Below are 18,397 nucleotides of genomic sequence, written 5' to 3'. Positions count from 1 at the left end.
GGATAATGAGCTTGTGTTAGTGATTTTAGAGTCAAACACTCAAGCTGTTTGCAGCTGCACTTCTTCCACTCTGCCATTCTTTCCCAAATGGTTTCTCCAGGTGCTTTGGGATCTGATTCGGCCCATGGCCCTTTGGCAGAACAGCAGATCTTCGCCTTTGACCACCACTGGATCCTTGGCGAGCTTCTTCATGAGCTGCTGATGCTACCACCACCGCCACTCAGTGGGCTCTCCCTTGTGATCCTCCCCACCCACACAGAAACGAGTGGAGAAAAGTGTGTGTCTTCCAGCAGACTTCCTCACTCAGACAGTTTTCCTTACTCATGTGAAGAAGGCTCACCAGGAGGACTCACTTTTGCTGACTGGCTTTATGGTGCCCTAGTTCTGACTTCCCAGTTCCCATAGGGCACTATCCAGGCTCCCATCTTTGCCATCCCCCTTTCCCTCACTTCCCCTCCTATCTGGTCATTTCCCAGTCTTATTGTACCTCTGTCAAATCCCTCACATCCATGCCCTTCTCTGCACAGAAGCAGCAGCATCTCATTTGGCACGTCACTTATATTGGACTATGGCAGTAATCTCTGTAACCCCAGCCCCCATCCATCCTTTTTGTAGCTGCCAGGATAACGTTCCTTCTGTTAAACTGACTCATGTATGTCAGCTGCTCCTCACATCCATGGCGGCTCTTCTGTGGACACTCTCCAGTGTTCAAGGCCAAACTCTGGCCTCCTATCCCTGAAAGTTCTGCCTTCGCTTCTTTGGCTGCCACGTCCCTTTGCTGATGGACCCAGATTTTCTCCACACAGAACTACTGTTGAGCTTTTTCCATTTGTGAAGTTGAGTGTAAGACCTTATCTTAGTCTTACTCACTGTAATTGCACGCATTGTGCCATCTCTCCTGTCCACACATCTGTGCCAACTGTAGCTTAGTGCTGGGCCTGGAGTAATAGAGACTGAGCTATTGATTGGCTGGCCTAGAATGCTTTCCTTTCTCATCTCCAGCTCTTAGAATCCTTGGCTTCTGGCAAGACTGATCTCAGGGGCTGCCTTTCATAGGAGGGCTTTGTTAATGGCTACAGTCACCAGAGCCTGGAGCGGACAGAGGGCCTGCTTTGGAGTCAGGAAGCCCTGCCGACCCTTCTCTACTTTGTGACTGTGGGCCTCGGTTTCCTCATCTGTAGAAAGTGGACAGTAGCACCTGCCTTACAAAATTGTTGGGAAAAACAAATGAGCTAATACATGCAAAATGGTGTGTAGATCTCCAGGTGTTCTCAGTGTTGGCAGATGTGACTACATGACAGCACATGTTGCATGTGAGAGCCTTGAAGGCAGGGCTGTTTTTGCCTGTCTGTGTCCTCAGCAGTGAGCGCTTGATAAATGTTTGCTTGTTGTTTGAACGGTTCTTTGTCAATCCTCCAGTGCACTTGCCTCCCTTTCAGTTTGGTGCCACCTGTAAGATGGGCAGACATACCCCATGGGACTTTTCCTAGTCACTGAGAGAATGCTAAGGTTGAAGCCCAGGGCCAATGCAGATCCCTGGGACCTTTCCCTGGAGACCTTACCCAAGTGACCTTGGAGCTGTCAAAAGCTAAGTTCCAATTCCATGGGCTTGTAGGGTGCTCTTGGCTGACTCACAACCCTCCTTCTCTTCCCCAAGAATTGTAGTTTTGTGAGCCCCCTGTCTGTTAGCAGAGACCTGGTGGAAGTCCCGGTCAGTTGGTGATTGCTGTGTCCTGAGCTTTTCCTGGTGAGGCACCTTTTTCTGGACAGTCCTTTCTCAGAGTTTGCACTTGCCCCTCAAATCTGGCCTCGTGTTTCTTTTTTTAATTTGCCCCTTTCTGGTCCCGGAGAGCCTCCCGTGTCTCCCCTAGCTGTTTGATGTATCACTAATGGTGAGGGTTTCAGCATGTCCATTTATCAGTGCTTTCAGCCCTGGGGATTTCGTTACTTCGAGCCAGATTCCTCTTCTGCAGAGTAGACTCTCCCTATTTTCTTCCTCCATCTTTGGAAGGCTTCCAAACTTAAGGTGCTTCCAGAATGCTTGTGTCCAGGTAGACTCTAGCACTCGGATGACCCAAATGCTTCTCTTTCTCCCTCCATTGTGCTTTTCCTCCTCTGATTCCTGGATTTCCTCACAGGAGTATCTCTTGGGCCTGTCTGCTGTCCCCAGTCTCCTCCTTTCCTCATCCTGTTTCTTTAGAATAAGCTGGACCATCTGGAGCCCTTGTCACAGACCCAGCTCTTACTGATAGCCTGTGAGATCAAATACTTCCTCATGTATTGATCTCCAGTTCCCTTTGGTGTTGTCACATTGTCATGAATAAGTAAGGCACTGGAGCTGAAGTCTCCAGCTCTGCCTGGGGACCTCTGTGTTGGGTGATGTGGTATCCACCGAAACCCACACTTAAAAGTGAATTTGGGGGCCGGAAGACGTGATTTGCAAAATTAAAAATGCTTTTCATACATGTGAGAAAAGGTAGTTTTCTGTTATATCAAAACAAGTGACTAGATAGAATTTTTCTCTAAGTTTTTCCAAGTGGAGATTTTAGTTTTCTAGTAGAAAGTTTGCCTTTAAAGTCTCCAGTTTCAATGTCGATCTTTATAATATTAGTGTTCAGTTACTCTCCCACCTGTCCATTTTGTTTGGAGGTTCATCGTCCCATTTCTGCATTAAAGTAAGATTTCCACCCTCGGCTTCCTCTGCTACTTTCCTTTCCTTGTTTTCTTTTTCTCTGTCCCTCAGCTATGAGATGGTTAGGAGAGCAGATGACTTGGCTTTTTAAGGCCATGAGAAGTCCCCAAAGCATTACTGATGATGCCCTGTTCAAAGAAGCAAAAGGGGGCCTCTTTTTGCCATCCAGTAATTTTAATTGTTGGTTAAGAGGTTGAATTCTTCACACTTAGGTTTTTATGTCTATAAATTGACTGTTAAATTGATCTGCATTGTTGAATGGGGTTTCCTCCGTGGGAACTTATGAGGTTAGAGATCTGGTCCAGTCAGAAGCGGAAGAGCGACAGAATGTGACAGGAATGTCCTGGCTCAGGGTCAGCATCCGACTGCAGTGTCCTCCCGCACTTGTTGGCTGCTGTGTCAGCAGGGGCCCCTTTTCTGGAAGAGATTGGGTTACACTGAATCATGATCTCGTTGGTCAGATCATCCTATTCACCTCCCTGTGTGGCATAGCCTGGAGCCTTCCCATATCCCAGGGAACTTTGCAGCCAAGAGCTTGCTCTTTAGCCTCCTAGTACCCTGACTGGGTTGGGAAGGGATTGACACAAGTTCAGGATACGTGACAATATGGTTTGGGGAGTGAAAGCATCTTAATTAAGTGCTTTTATGGTAACCTTTGCAGGGCTGCTTTGGAAGAGGTGGAAGGAGACGTGGCGGAATTGGAACTTAAGCTTGATAAGGTAAGACTTCCCTTCACAATCCACAGACTTGAAAATCTGTAAGCAAGCATTTGAGTCCTCCTCACTTTCCAGTGTTATCATAGACCCATGTAAGAAGTGTGGGAGTTTGGGTACCGATGCCTCCACATGGCAGCCATCATTCTCTGTTGCCTGATAATAGGTAGTTCAATATTTATAGGGTGCACTTTTGTCTACGCCCAGTTTGACACCATTGCGCAGTAGGAGAAAGTTTGCTTCCTGTCAGGGCCTTTTCTACAAATGGCCACGGCCATGAATAAATCTCAAGAAGTCAGCTTCTGTGGACCAGGAGAGTTTGCTGATTTCCTGGTGGTTTCTCTGATCCTGCCCTTCAGTCTTCTCTTAATTATTGTAAAGAGAGTCAATATTCCTGAGGTTAATAGCACACCTACGATGGGGTTCATGCCAAAAGATGCTTGTTAAGTACTAGCTGGAACAGGAGTTTTGTATTCAAATGACAAGATTAGCTAAGATACAGCTTCTGTCTTCCTGGGGCTCGCAGTCCAAGAGCAACCTCAGGGAACCAGGGACCTGCCCCTCTTCTGCCACCTGGCTGCCTGAGGGGCCCAGGGAACCTTTTCTGTCCTGTGCCTTGACCCGCATTTCCCACCTGGCTCTTGTCTAGATGCCAAGCTACCTACCTATGTGGCCCCACCCCAGCAGCCCTTGACTGAGGACTCCGCTGGACCCCTGACTCCCTCTGGGTCAATCCCCCTCGTAACGCCATGTTCTCTGTGGCTTCTAAAACTGGGTTGATTAATGCATTTCCGGTGTAACAACATTGGTCTCTTTAGAAAACTCTTTTTCCTCCTCGTTAGAATGATTTCTCTTTGTGTCTTCAGAATCTGTTCTTGAAAACTATCTGTTCTCCCCTCCTGGGGATCCACCTTAGCCTTTCTCTGAATCTGGAGTGCACATCCCAGTGTGGCTGCTCTCCCTTCTGCCATGTCTTCCTGTCAGTTACTTCTCAGTTACCAGCCTTCCTTGGTGATGAAATGGCTGTCCACAGCAGCAGTTTCCTTCCTCTGCTGCTGTGTGCTTTGGACATTGTTATTAGCTGCTCTGCTTCAGACCGAGTAAGAGAGAGCTCTCCCACCTGGTCTAGATGAACGAAGTCCCTTTTCCTAGGTCCTGTTTCTCTGCCGGGCGTCTGATGTTCCTGGTCTCTTTTTTGCCTCCATTTCCCTTCACACACTCGGCTTTCCCCATGCTTTCCCTCTGTCTTCCTGGATTTCCTGGCTTCTCCCCTGGCTCCCTGCCCCACCTTGAGCCGGTCCCCTTCCTCTTGAATTTGATGTGCTTTTCCAGGTTCCCCCCTCTGCCCTGACTCAGTGATACCTGTAATTCCAGTTCACCTCCCTTCGTCATGGTCTCAGATTCCTGTGGCTTGTTGCCCGTCCTTGATGCGTCTAAGGCTGTCTAAGGCTCTGAGTGAGAGTACTGACCGCATGGATTTCTAGAAGACTTCATCACTGGTCACACCATGTTGTAACTCTCTTTCCCGGGTGCATTTTGCTCCCTCTCTTACTTTTTAGTGTTTCCTTTTGACTGGAAGTGTAAAGTAGCGGGCGAATGGAGCCTTTTCTTTTAAAAACAACTCCGAGCCTCACAAAATAACACAGACAGACATTCCGTCCATGTCACACAAGTTGTTCAGTCATCCCCAGGTGAGGGTGCTTCCCATTATGTAAACACGTTGAACACGTGCATCTTTTCCCTCTCGGTCTGCTCACCTCTTTGGGTTGGATGCTAAAAATGGTGTCAGGACAAAGGGAAGGGAGCTGTACTAGTGACTCCTGACGGTTCTTGGGCACCGCCTTTGTGCACAGCACTGCGCTAGGCTTTGGCAAAGAGGATCTCGTTGGGTCCTCACGGTAACTAACCCTTGGAGGTGAGCGTTGTTGCTTTGCTAACTGAAGCAAATGTTCGTGAAGTGACTTGTTTGGGATTACACAGCCAAGTGTCTGAGGCTGGGTTTGGACTGGGTCCTCCTGATTCCAGGCCTGGCTCTGTGCAATCCCTCCAGCCATTGTCATTCTCCTTTTTGGCCCATCTTTGCCAATTGGATGGATTTCAAGTGGAACCTAAGTTATTTTAATTGATATTCCATTATCAGTGATTTGGAGAGTTTTTCCATGTGACCATTGATCTTTTGGATTTCTTCCCTTGAAAACTGCCACTTTTTACTCTTTGTTTATCTGTTTGGCAATGATTCTTGCTTGTTTTTATTTGTAACAGTTCCTTACATGGAGGTGGCTATTTTTTGCTTGCTTCAAAGATTGTTTTCCCCCCAGTTAACTGTTTCCCTTCAATTTTTACTTTCATTGGCTTTGTGCTAAAGCTTTCGATTTTGTTTAATTAAAATTATCCATTTTACCTCCTGTTATCCTCTGTCTTCTTGGGCGCGCAAGCATTCTCCCCCTAAGCATAGTTGTGAAAAGCACCTTCTCTACCTTGTCAGGGATGTGGCCATTTCTATCTAGGCCTAATATCCATTTGGAGCTCACTGTGGTGTATGGTGTATGATGGTGACTTAACCCTAATTTCCAGTGTTCCTAGCAGTGGATCGTAGTCCAGGAATCGGGGCAGCATGTTCCCTTCTCTGATTTGCCTTTCTATTATGAAGCCCTTGCCTCTGGGGGAAACAGCCACTTCTACCTCCCAAGTCTTTAGTTTCTTGCCCCTGCCTGGCTCCTGAGTGATTATCAATAGTAACTGTTGCTGTTTCCCTCCCAGCCTGAGGTCTTTCTTTTCTTTGCCCATTAAAGGCACCAACCCCTTCTTAAACAGGCCTGTTCAATGAATAGGCATTCCTTCACCCTAAGTGAGTACCTGCATAGACTTTGGCCTAAAGGGGCCAAGGTCTCCCAGTGCCTCCTGGGTCATCTCCAGTCATCCTGATAAATTCAGATGGCTCTGGAGGAGAAGTGAGGCTGGTGACCTGCACAGCCCTCCCTCACTCAAAACAAAGTCAAGGGCAAGTCATGTCATCATTTCTCTGATGGCGTGGTCTTTGGCAACGAAGGACGAACACAAGTTTCTTGTCTGAGTAGCAGTGCTTTCCACATGTCCTCTGGGCATCGTCTTTTGTGTCGGGAGGTGAGAAGCCTTGAAGGTTTTCTAGCTGGCCCTTTTTGGATCAGCTCCTGGGGCTTGTTCCTCAGAGATACAGTCTGGGGGTGGCTTTGAAGGGGGCTCTATCAGGACACTAATGTTTGGTCAGTTGGAGCTCTTCCTGGGAACTGACTGGTCATTTTGTTTATTTAAAGATAAAGTCACATGAGCTTCCAGCTGTAATGAACATAAGATGTTCAAACTTGCATATGGAAATGATTTGTAAAACAGACATTTTCCTTTTTTCAGCTTGTGAAACTTTGTATTGTGATGATTGATACTGGAAAAGCCTTTTGTGTTGCAAATAAGCAGTTTGTGAATGGAATTCGAGACTTGGCCCAATATTCCAGTAAAGATGCAGTAGTGGAGGTGAGTATTGTTAGGAAAACAAGTGTTTTCAAATGTAGCAGAAGATTTCCGAAGTCAAGAAACCACGGGTGCATTACCCTCCTTGTGCCCTGTGTGCCCTGGTGCTGGTCCTCTGGTGTTTCTAGACTAAGACTTGGAGGTGGAACAGTCCCAGTCCCCTGGGGCCTTGTCTCATCTTTCTTCTCCCCTTCCATTTTACCTGTAAGGACACTGAGGCCCAGGGAGGTCACTGTCCAAAATATTTTCAGAGATGGGACTTAGAATCCATGGCTCCAACTTCCCAGCAAGTACTTGGATAATTTTGTTATTCTCTCACCTGTACGGACAAGGATGATCGGCATTCCCTAAAGGTGATCTCATCGTAGATGTACCTAGTTATATCAGTGAGCCCAAACTGAGGCTGACTTTTCCTGAGTCCACTGTGGGCTTAATTTAAATTCAGCCTCACAAAAACAGAGAGAGTTGGTAGGGCCCCTACAGGACTGTGGAGGTTGGACTCGGGGACAGGTCAGTTCGGGCCTCTTGGTGTATTTGATCACCTTAGTGGTGAAAGCGCTGAGGCCAAAGGGAGGTGGCCTCCTGCTAGGCCTTCACAGCCCTGGTGATCTTAGGCATCACATTCTTAATGCCTTTGGGAGCAGTAGCAGCGTTCACTTCCACCAGTCTTTGCTCAGCTGGGCCACAAATGTCTGTGGTCCCTACTTCAGTTGTTAATGATAAAAATGAAATAATATTTGTTAAAAAAAACAAAAACAAACCAAGCGCTTAGCCCATTGCCTGGCACATAGTAAGTAGGTGCTTTATAAATGCTTATCCCTTTGCCTTTGCTTAATAACTGGATTTTATCTTGATTTCTCTCTTTTGCAGACAAGCTTGACCAAATTTTCTGAAAGTCTTCAGGAAATGATCAATTTTCACACAGTAAGTACTGCCAGTAACCAGGGCATGAATAACAATGAGCAAAATTTTCCTAAAAGTTCCTTAATGATGCCCAGGTCCTGAAGTCAGGAAGGAAGGGGGCAGTGGTTGGAGAGGACAAAGCTGGAATTTTCTGGCCTTGAAGGCCTTTCAGCACCTGGCAGTTGTCCCTCTGGCTGGTCACGGGCAGCTTCTGCTCTTCTGACTTTTTGAGTTTTGGATCTGAGGGCGTGAGTTGATTGGGAGTGGGGAGTACGTAGGGAGGGCAGACCCATCAACTGCCTCCCTTTGGTTTGCTGGCTTTGAAGAACTTTTTTTTTTAAAGGAACGTTTCATCATTTTTGTCTACAAAATCTTTTTGTATTGTTTCAGTGTGCTTTAGGACAGAAGGGCATTATTTCTCCAGAAGGAAAGCCCGCTATTATCTGAGTGTTAGAGAAAATTTTATTCCTTTTACTTTACTTGTTAAAATTTGACACTCAAAGTTTTTTAGGATGTAGCCTATACATTGGTCAGGGTTTTTTGATTATATTTTTACTTAAATACTAAACCACTATGTCTGCCATTTCATTTTTTTTGTTTCCGTGTTTATTCTTAGTAAGCTCGGTGAGTATAAACAGCTTGTGCTTTGACAAATGATAAATAGTCATTGTTTTTTCTTCTAAAGATTCTGGTATTTTAATTCTTTAATTTCATTTTCTTAACTTTTTTTAGTCAGAGTCTCAGTAAGTAAATTGCTTGTTCAAATTTAGTTTTGGGGAGCAGTTTCTATCCAGTTCAAGCATCCTGCTTTCCCCCTCTCTTTGCACAAGTGTTCCTCCAGGCTGATGAGGGCCCATGGAGAAACCAGGGCTAACCCAGTAGGTCAGGTGCTAGAATTGGTGAGGAAGACCTGAATTCCAATCTGACCACAGATAATTCTGAGTTCTGCCACCCCTGGGCAGATTCTCTGAGCGTCAGTTTCCTTGTCTATAAAATGAAGTTACTCTGTAAGCCTCTGGGACTTTTTCCTATTCTTTTTATGTGGAAACGTGTGTTCATGTTTGCCAAGGGCATGATAAGTTTTAAAGTACTGAACTTCAAGTCAGTCAGTTAGTAGGCACCCACTGTGTGACAGACACCAGGGGCACAAAGGGAGGTAAAGTCAGCCCCTGTACTCGGGTTTCCCAGAGTCTAATGGGGGAGACAGCATGCAGACTACAAGGTTCCTACTAGAAATTGAGACCAAGGAAATGGATAGAAGGCAATCTGGGAGGGGTGGGTGGGGATTACCAACGATAGGGGTGGCACCTGGGAAGGCTGCCTTCAGAAGGTGGAATTTGGGCTAAATCTTGAAGGAAGCTAGAGGGAGAGTATTCCAGGCCTGGGAGGCAGCCAGGAAAAAGGCAGAGTCCAGAGGTACAGTGTCCTGTGCAAGCATCCAGAAAGGCAGGTGTTGTTGAATGGTCAGATGTGTGAACCAGAAGGGTAGGAAGGAAGGGACCAAGGAGGGTCAAATGCCAACCAACTTATAGTTGATCCTGGAGGTCCTAGGGGACCACAGGAGTGCATGGAGTGGTGGGGGTGGGGACAGTGGTCCGACCTGCACTTTAGGAAAATCCTTTTGGTGCCTGAGTGTAGGATAGCCTGGAACAGGCAGAGACTTGTGTCACGTAGTCCCCCTTCCTCCCATCAGTGGGTAATGAGGGCCTGAACCGAGTTGGTGGCTGTGTAGGGGCATAGAGGAGATGTGAAGGCAGCAATGATGAGACTTGGCAGCCAAGAGTATATCTGGAATGGGTTGTGGAGAGAAAGCAAGGACAGTGAGCTTGCAAGTCTGGGAGGATGGGCGTGCCCCGCACCGTAGCAGGGAAGCAGGGAAGAGTAGTTTGCCTATGGGGTGTCTCATTTGAGATGTTCAAGATGGAGTGGAGATGTAAGGCTGGGGCTTTGGGCTGGATCCATGGCCCTGAGAGTCGTCTTTGTACAGCTGATGGGCTGGGTTGTGTCATCATAGGGAAGGAGGAGTGAAGGAAGCCCAGGAGGGAAACTTGGGGACCACCTGTGTGAGGGATCTGGACAAAGATCCAGCAGAGGAGACTGAGAAGAGAGGAGGGAACAGGGAGAGAGGAATGCCATAAAAACTGAGGGAGGAGAGGTGTCGACTGTGTGAGGCTGCCAAGCAGTCAAGGAGAATGAGGGCTGAGGAAAGACCAGGAGATTTGGGAACTTGGGAAACAGTGGTTTCAGTCCACGGAAGAGCATAAAAGCTGGGTTGTGGAGAATTGAGAATGAAGCTAGAGGAGAGGGAGCAGGCACTGAGTGTAGATAACCTTGGGAAACATTTAGCCAAGAAGGAGAGGAGAGATGGGGGGGGGGGGGGTGATAGCTAGCTAGAGTGGTAAGGTCAAGGTTGGGCTTTCTGAGGCTGGAGGGCATGGGCATGTTTGTGCATAGAGAGAAAGTGAAAGATAAGGAAGAGACTGAGGATAATAGAGGGGACGGTTGGATGGAGAAGTGTGATTGGAGATCCCCATAGGATTGGCCACCTCTGCAAGAGACAGGAGTGGAGGATATGGGTGGGGGAAGAGTCTGAATGATGAGAGATGGGGAATAGGGGAGAAAGGGGAGCTCCCTTTATATGCTAGGAGAAGAACTGGAGCTGCACCCATCAGTTGAGGGGGTGGGGAATCAGGAGCCAGTGGAGGCTCCAAAAAGCCTCAAAGGCTTTGGAAGAGCCCCTGTTGTGAGTGATTGGGCAAGGAAAAGGATTGCTTGCTTTGCTGCAGTGAGAGCCCAGTAACATTAGGGAATAGAAAGTCCTAGTGGACCGAGAAAGCCATGGCTTCACACCTTTCTCCAGTAGAGCTCCAGACTCTCATTAAAGCACAGAAATCACCATAAAGATTGTATGTACACATCTAGGGAAAGAATAGATGTTATCTGTAATCTGTGATTATTTTGAATCTATGTGCATACAGATGCACAGATACATGTAGATATGTATATATGGTGTACAGAATAAAACTAACTCTCCTGGTACTTTTCTAGAATCTCCTTAGATCCTCACACCCCTGGGAAAGACGTGATATGTTAGCACCATCCTACTGAGTGCTTGGAACACAGTGGAGACTTTGTAAACATTTGTTGAATTGAATTTTACAAAAGAAGAAATTGGGACCACTGACTTAGGCAAGGTCTGACCCCTGAGGAATCTGAGCGTGGTGTTCAAATCCTCTGACTACTCTGTCACAGGATTGTCTATAAGGGAAAGTTAGCCAAAAAAAAAATCCTGGATTAAAAGAAGCAAACAAAAAAGCCCCTCCCAAGGAGAAGTCGTTCACCCTGCTTTTGAGAAGTCAAAAAGCCAACGTGGTATCTCTGGCCCATGTGATTGTGTCCAGAGTAGTCGGCTCTAGAGTTAGTTGTGCTGTTTCAGACAGGATCAAATTCTGGAAAAATGTCAAGTTTGCCAGGTTATTTGTGAAACAACTGGGGCCCTTGGCTTTTGTTTAAAACAGTAGAATCACAGAAATGAGAGATGGGAGGCTCTCCCCACTCCATTCCATCCTTCGCTCAGCAGCGAAATGGCTTTTCCTAAAACTTTGCTTTAGCTGCCACCTCTCTGTCCTTTCAGTAAACTCCAGTGACCCCACATTCCTTAAGTGCCCTCACTTTTAAAGCACTTCATGGCCTACCCCTTTTTTACCCTTCCAGTATTCCGGCTGGACTGGCCCATGTGCTGACCTTGTACACAGCAGGCCATTTTTTACCTTTTTTTTGCCCATGCTTATCTCCACCTCCTGAGATCTCTGGTTCCTCTAAACTCAGCTCCAGTGCCACTTTCTGGAGGAGATCTTTCCCCATTTTCGCAGCTGCTGGGACCAAGGTTACCTTGCATTTACTCTGTGTATATTTTGTATGCAGCCATTTTTTCATGTGCTGCCTTCCCCATTCAAGTGTAAGTTCCTGGCAGGCAGGGACTCTTGGTTCCTGGTAGGACTTGCTTCTTGCTTGATTGACATGAGCAGCCCCATACAGCACAGCCAGCCTTTCCTCGAAGCTTTCCCATGGACCCACTGTCTTTAGAAACAGCCCATCCCTCTAGAGACAGCTCTCATGCAACTGCCCCCCGAGTGTTCCTGGTTCTAGAAAACACGTAGCACCATTTCCAGCTCGAGGGATGTTAGTTAAAGATTGGACCATGAATGAGTTGGACTCAACAAGTTATGAGCAGTAACAGTGACCAGGCATGCTTGTGACCATTTTGGTGTGGTGCTCAGTGGGAATCCAGTGCTAGTTGGCGGGTTGCAGTAAATCACCCTCCCATTTTCAGGCTTACTAAGCCATAGAGGGTTGATTTTGAATCCCTCTGGGTTATACATAGCCTTATGTTTGACCTTTTGCTACTGGATAAGCTACAACAGTACAGTTAGAACTTAAGACAATAGGCTGTTTCCAAAGAAGGTTTTATGTCCAGTGATCCTGAATAGACTTTGAAGACATTTGGAATAGTCAGCTTGTTTGACTGGAACTTGGGGGTTTCTGTGACATCATGAGTGACTTCTTTAGGTCCTGAGCTGCTATAGGTTCTAAGCTCCTTTGTACGTTGATTCAGTGAGAGCTTTGTCAGTTGGCTGAGGTTTCCTGAGGGATTCTTGGCTAAGGCTTATGGAAAATGCCTGACGGAATTTGGTGAGTTCCTCTGTAAGCCATTGAACTTGGCCTTGTCCTATTGGCCACCCATTTGTAATACATTTTTCTGCTTAAAAATAGAAAATGACTTTTGTGGTCCAAGTAAATCTGTCGTGAGCCTGGTACACTTGGACTGTGGAAGTTTGGTTATCTAGTCTTCTTTCCTAAGGGCAACATAGTACAAGGTACAAAATTCATTAAAAAATAACCCAGGTAGAAATCAAGCATGGTAGGTTGATATCAATATTTTAATGTCAAAGATTGTGAGGATTTAAGAATGGTGAAAATTCCTTTGGTTCCATAAGATGCTGTAACTTGACATTGAATTTGGGTCTTTAAATGAATATGGTCAAGTTGAAGAACTCAGGCAACAGCCTCTTTCCTCCTGTTTTAGGGAGTCAGGTGTAGGTCATTTAGCTGCCTTCTGCTCTTCAGAGAAAGGATGGCAGTAGAAGAACTGTTCCTTTAAAAGAGGTCAGGCAGGTATTTAAATACTCCAGTTATTTCAGTCATCACAGGTGCTGGTTAAAAAATAGAACAGGCAACCAGTGGGAAAAAATGAGGTATTCAGGCCCCAGAAACAACCGAATGTAGTAGCATGGTGTTAGATAAACCCAAGAACTCCAGATGCTGGGATATGGATTCACCATTCAGCAAAAAGGTCCGGCAGACCAATGTCTCACACCATATGCCATGTTACGGTCCAGATGGATTGAAGATCGTATCATAAATAAATTAGAGAAGCAAGTAAAAGGTATTTTCCATCATTATGGAATGTGGTTAAGAGTTCCTTCTTTTTTTTTTTACACTTCTGTTTAACATTTTGAATTCTCAATACTATTCCTGCCTGTTCCCTGAGATGGTAAGCAGTTAGATAAAGGTTATACATGTGCTTTTACGTATAACATTTCCAGATTTGTCATCTTGTACAAGAAGACTTAAATGAAAGACAGTGAAAGATAACATGCTTCAGTCCATATTCAAACAGAATCAGTTCATTCTCTGGAGGCAGATAGTGGGATTGTCTTGGATCGTTGTATGGCTGAGACTAGCTAAGTTATTTATAATTCTTCATCAAGCGATATTGTTGTTACTGTGTGCAGCGTTCTCCTGGTTCTATTCGTTTCGCTGGGCATCGGTTCATGTACATCTTTCCAGGTTTTTCTAAGAGCATCCTGCTCATTATTTTTAAAAAATTTTCCCCACTTTATAGTATTTTATTTTTTCCAATTACATGCAAAGATAGTTTTCAGCATTCATTGTTAACAAGATTTTGAGTTCCAAATTTTTTTCTCCCTCCCTTTCCCCCTGCCCAAGACAGCATGCAGTCTGATATAGGCCATACATATACAATTCTATTAAACATATTTCTACAGGCATGTTGTGAAAGAAGAATCAAAACAAAAGGGAAAAAAACCACAAGAAAGAAAAAAATAATATGCTTCAATTTGCATTCAGACTCCATAGTTCTTTCTGTGGACGTGCACAGTATTTCCCATTATGTGTCCCTTGAAATTTCCTTAAATCATTGCATTGCTGAGAAGAGCTAAGTCTGTCAGAGTTAGTCATTGCACAGTGTGACTATTAATGTGTCCAACGTTGTCCTGGTTCTGTTCCCTTCCCTCAGCATCAGCTCATCTAAGTCTTTCCAGGTTTTTCTGAAGTCTGACTGGTCGTCATTTCTTGTAGCACAATAGTACTCCATCACAATCATACGCTGCAGCTTGTTCAGGCATTCCCCAGTTAATGGGTATCTCCCAGTTTCCAATTCTTGGCCACCACAAAAAGAGCTGCTAGAGTTATTTTTGTACATATAGTCCCTTTTCCTTTAAAAAAAAATTTTTTTTTAAATTTTTTAATCTCTGGGATACAGACCTAGTCACAGTGTTACTGGGTCAAAGTGTACGCATGGTTTTCGGTTCCTTTCATAGATCCAGATTGCTCTCCAGAACGGTTGGATCAGTTTACAACTCCACCAACAGTACATTAGAGTTTCAATTTTCCCATGTTCCCTCCAACATTTGTTATTTTCCTTTTCTTCATATTAGCCAACTTGATAGGTATGAGGTAGTACTTCAGAGTTGTCTTAATTTGCATCTCTCTAATCAATAGTGATTTAAAGAGCATTTTTTCATATGACTGTAGGTAGCTTTAATTTCTTCATCTAAAAACTGCCTGTTCAAAGCCTTTATCAATTGGGGAATAACTTGTATTCTCAGAAATTTGACTAAGCTCTCATATATTTGAGAAATGAAACCTTTATCAGAGAAACTTACTATACAATTTTTTTTAACAGTTAAGGTTATGTGTATTTCCCTCCATTCTGTTTTTGCCCTGTTTATCCTTCTCTCTCTCCCCTTTCATCCAGTCCCTCTTCAAGAGTGTTTTTCTTCTGACCACTCCCTTCCCCTTCTCTCTTTTCTTTCAGCTCCCCCTCCCCTTCTCTTATCTCCGTCCCCTCCACCTTCCTCATAGGATAAGATTATTTCCAGCTGAGTGTGTTTGTTACTCCCTCTTTGGGTTAAGTAGAGCAAACCCTGTCCTAGGCTTCGGGTTTTTATGCTGCTGTTTTCTAAGCTAGTTCTGGGGTCAGTAGAGGTGAGCTCTTCCAGAGTGGTGTGATGTAAGGAGAGATGGGCTTGTTCTGGCCTGTGCTCCTGTCTCTGAGGGACCACAGGCACTCTTTTCTACCATGGAACTGTGGCCAAGATCCTTGCTCCTCATGTTCTGGTGTGCTCATGCGCCTCTTCACTCTGGGCCTATGAGCAGGGAGTGCACCAGACTCTGTGCATATCCCAGTGTTAGCAGAGGGATCTCTGTAATCCTCTTCTGATCAGGTGGCTTGCCCTCTTCCTTGTTTGTGGCCTGAGCGCTCTGGAAGCTGTAGCTCCTGATGTAGTTTTTTCCAGGGCCTTCTGCTGGATTGCTGCCATGGCCTGTAGTAGACTATGTCCACTCTCACCCCTATGAGATAGACCTTTCCTGCTGACCTTCTCAGTTGTCTTAGGCTGGAAAATTGTTTCACCTTGTCATTTTTTTGGGGTTCTGCTGCTCTAGAATTCATTTTGAGGCACTGTTTTTAAATTGGTTGCGATTTAAAATTGCATTTGAGAGCACTCAGGTGAATCCCTGCCTTTACTCAGCCATTTGGCTTTAATTGTGCGAAACAACAAATGGAATTTATAGAATTTTGGAGTTGAAAAGAGCTAGTCATCCAAAGTGTTTGGAATTTCAGTACAGTAAAAGAAACATAAAGATTGATGGTTCAGGCCAGACATCTTAAAATGTCATTAATTCCTACTGGAAGGTTCTAAGGCAGGTAGGTGGGGGGTAGAGTGCTGGACATGGAGTCAGGGGGACCTGCATTTGACTCTGAGCTCTGAGCCCTTGAACCTTTCTCAGTGTACCCACCTGTAAAACAGAATGATAGCACCTGCCTCCTAAGGTGATTGTGAGGATTTATTGAGGTTATATGTGCAAAGCTGGACATCCTGGTACATTTGGAACTCATGTTCCTGTGGGATGCTGAAGCTGGGATAGGCCAACCTGATGGGGTGTTTCCAGTCAGTCTGGCACCGATATGGAGAGTCCCCAACTGGGCTGCCTAAGAAGGGTCAGTGTGCTCAGGACTGTGAGTGGCCACTGCATTGCCTGTCTGGAAGAAAATCAAACATTCAACCCATTTAAATAAAGTGTGGCACCAAATTCAAGCATTATTCTCCATGGAGGGAGATACTGGATGACGGAGGTGGTGTGCTGGCAGGGGAAGGGTGGAACAGAGATGGGGGCAAGTCTCTCAGAGGAGACCTGAGGAGGCCAGTCTATTCATTTTGTTTTGTTTTCCCTTTTGTGAAAAGAAAAGTGATACAAAAATCCAATTTCCCACAGGTGTTTTCAATCATCTTGAAGATATGGTTCTATGTAATTGTCATCTCCCACCTTTGCTCAAGTCTGGGGACCTTCCAGCTATAGGGCGCGTCTGGCAGGAGTGTCCCAGGAGGGGGCAGTGCGACTGCTCAACTCTGAGGCCCATGTTGGGTGCAGTGGAAGGAGAGGCTGCTGTGCTCTGCGCTGGCGAGGGTACTTTATTTAGGCAGAACAGGAAACAGAGGGTTTATATTTGGAAGTCCCCAAGAAGGAATTCTGGGTGGACGGGGAGAGAATCCTTTCACCTTCGGCCTGCTCTTCAGCATTTACCAGTCCAAGGAGTCTTTGCTCACATTCTGCTGTGGTGGTCACCTGCATCAGACATTTCCTTCAAGTGTCCATCGAACTAAACGTTTCCTGTTTTTTTGTTTTCTAGATCCTGTTTGACCAGACACAGAGATCAATTAAGGCACAACTTCAGACGTTTGTTAAAGAGTAAGTCAGGCCTTGTTCCATTATGGAGGGAGGAAAAGGGGGAACCCCATTAAGCGTAGAATCAAATGATTCCCCATCAGATGCTGTGGGAATTAGGATCCTCAAAAGAAGTCACAGAGCCTGATTCCTGGGCTCCAGGGGCTAGGCTGGTGACAATGCTTCCTCCTAGAATTCTGAGCACCAGGTAAAGTGAACATTTGCACTTATGGCCCAGGAGAGAGCACAAGGCTTGTCCAAACCAACACTGCAGGCCTCTCTTCTGTCAGTTGCCTTTTCTCTGAAAGGCAGGTCAAAGCCTTGACTTTCTTTGGCAGTTTTCTAGGCTGTCCCGCTTCTCTCTGGCCTCTCTGCTCTTGTCTGTGCAGCTTTTCAAAGGTGCCCTGATGACCCCTTTTCATCTATTCTCAACCTGTTCTGCCTCCTTTCCATTTCGAAGAACTTTGCATTGTCACAGAGCCATACCCTGTCTTGGTGTGTTCTGGGCATTTGTCTGGCTTCCTGCCATTTCTATTCATGAAACTCCCTCCTTTTCTCTGGTTGAACCATTGACCAGGCCCAGGAGCTACAATTACTGCCCTGGCAGCCACCAGGTCCCACTGGTACTTGAGTTACCCTCCTGGTGGATAGCCATGGCATGGTTTGGCATGGCAGGGGGCTGTGTTCTTGAGCTTCCTGATGAGGGCAATATTAGCTACTCCCCTGGCTGGAATGGAATCAGAGCCAGTGACCTGGAGGGCGCTTCTGGTCCTGAGGCTCTTATATTGACCTGTGTGGCTATGGCAGTTGGTTGGCAGTTGGCATGGATGGTGAAGCTGGTGGTCTTCTCCAAAGGATTGGTGCCTCTGGCTAATGGCTTCAGGGGCTAAGTTGGAAGGATAACCAATGGTCTGGACTGGCACTCCCGATCTGGGCCTCTCAGACCAGCATGCCCAGGCTCTTTTCTGTGGCTAGCTGCCCATTGGCAGGACCCACATGGAGGCCTCAGAATATGATGCCATTTGGGACTATCTTGACACTATCCTGGGCCTGCTGGTGACACACTGCCGGGAGGGGATGCTAGGTTTGTCGGGAATAAATGCGTATTTAGGAATGTTTCATCCTTTCTTGAAAAATAAATTGGATTGCTGACCTTGGTTTTTCTGTTACCTACGTTTCCCAATTTATCCCTTCCTGCTTGCTCTTTCTCAGAGTCACTCCCTAAGAAAAGCTCAGTGAAGTTGGCTGGTGTATTGGACACGCCTGGCTTGAGGCAGCGTCCGTCCCGCTTCAGAGCAGTGTCCCCCTATCAGCAGAGCATGGAACCCTGAGAACCATGTTGGTCATTCTAGTTGGTCATTTACAGGAGCTGCTTCTTTCTTTGATGTTGCTGGAGTCCTTGTGTATAGTGTGTCTCTGGAGCCTGCTACCTTCCCATTCTTCTCTCAAGTCATATCCATTGCCCTGATTTCGCTGTGGCCAGTCCCTTGTCACCTACTTTGTTTCCAGTTTTTTGCTACCAAAAAGAACGGCCATAAGTCACTTGGCGTCTGTG

The 18,397-nt window shown here is 45.9% G+C and overlaps 1 protein-coding gene across 1 annotated transcript in view; it reads left to right on the top strand.

Annotated features, from left to right (window-relative positions):
- Window positions 1-18,397, top strand: part of ACAP2 (ArfGAP with coiled-coil, ankyrin repeat and PH domains 2) — a 125,514-nt gene that overhangs the window by 41,477 nt on the left and 65,640 nt on the right. The window contains exons 2-5 of the mRNA XM_072618919.1: window positions 3,354-3,411; window positions 6,793-6,912; window positions 7,780-7,833; window positions 16,808-16,866. Coding sequence (XP_072475020.1) covers window positions 3,354-3,411; window positions 6,793-6,912; window positions 7,780-7,833; window positions 16,808-16,866 — 291 coding nt within the window. The remainder of the gene's footprint in view (window positions 1-3,353; window positions 3,412-6,792; window positions 6,913-7,779; window positions 7,834-16,807; window positions 16,867-18,397) is intronic.

This window comes from Notamacropus eugenii, chromosome 6 (assembly GCF_028372415.1).
Source record: "Notamacropus eugenii isolate mMacEug1 chromosome 6, mMacEug1.pri_v2, whole genome shotgun sequence".
Taxonomy (NCBI): domain Eukaryota; kingdom Metazoa; phylum Chordata; class Mammalia; order Diprotodontia; family Macropodidae; genus Notamacropus; species Notamacropus eugenii.
This window is presented reverse-complemented; position numbering and strand designations above follow the sequence as displayed.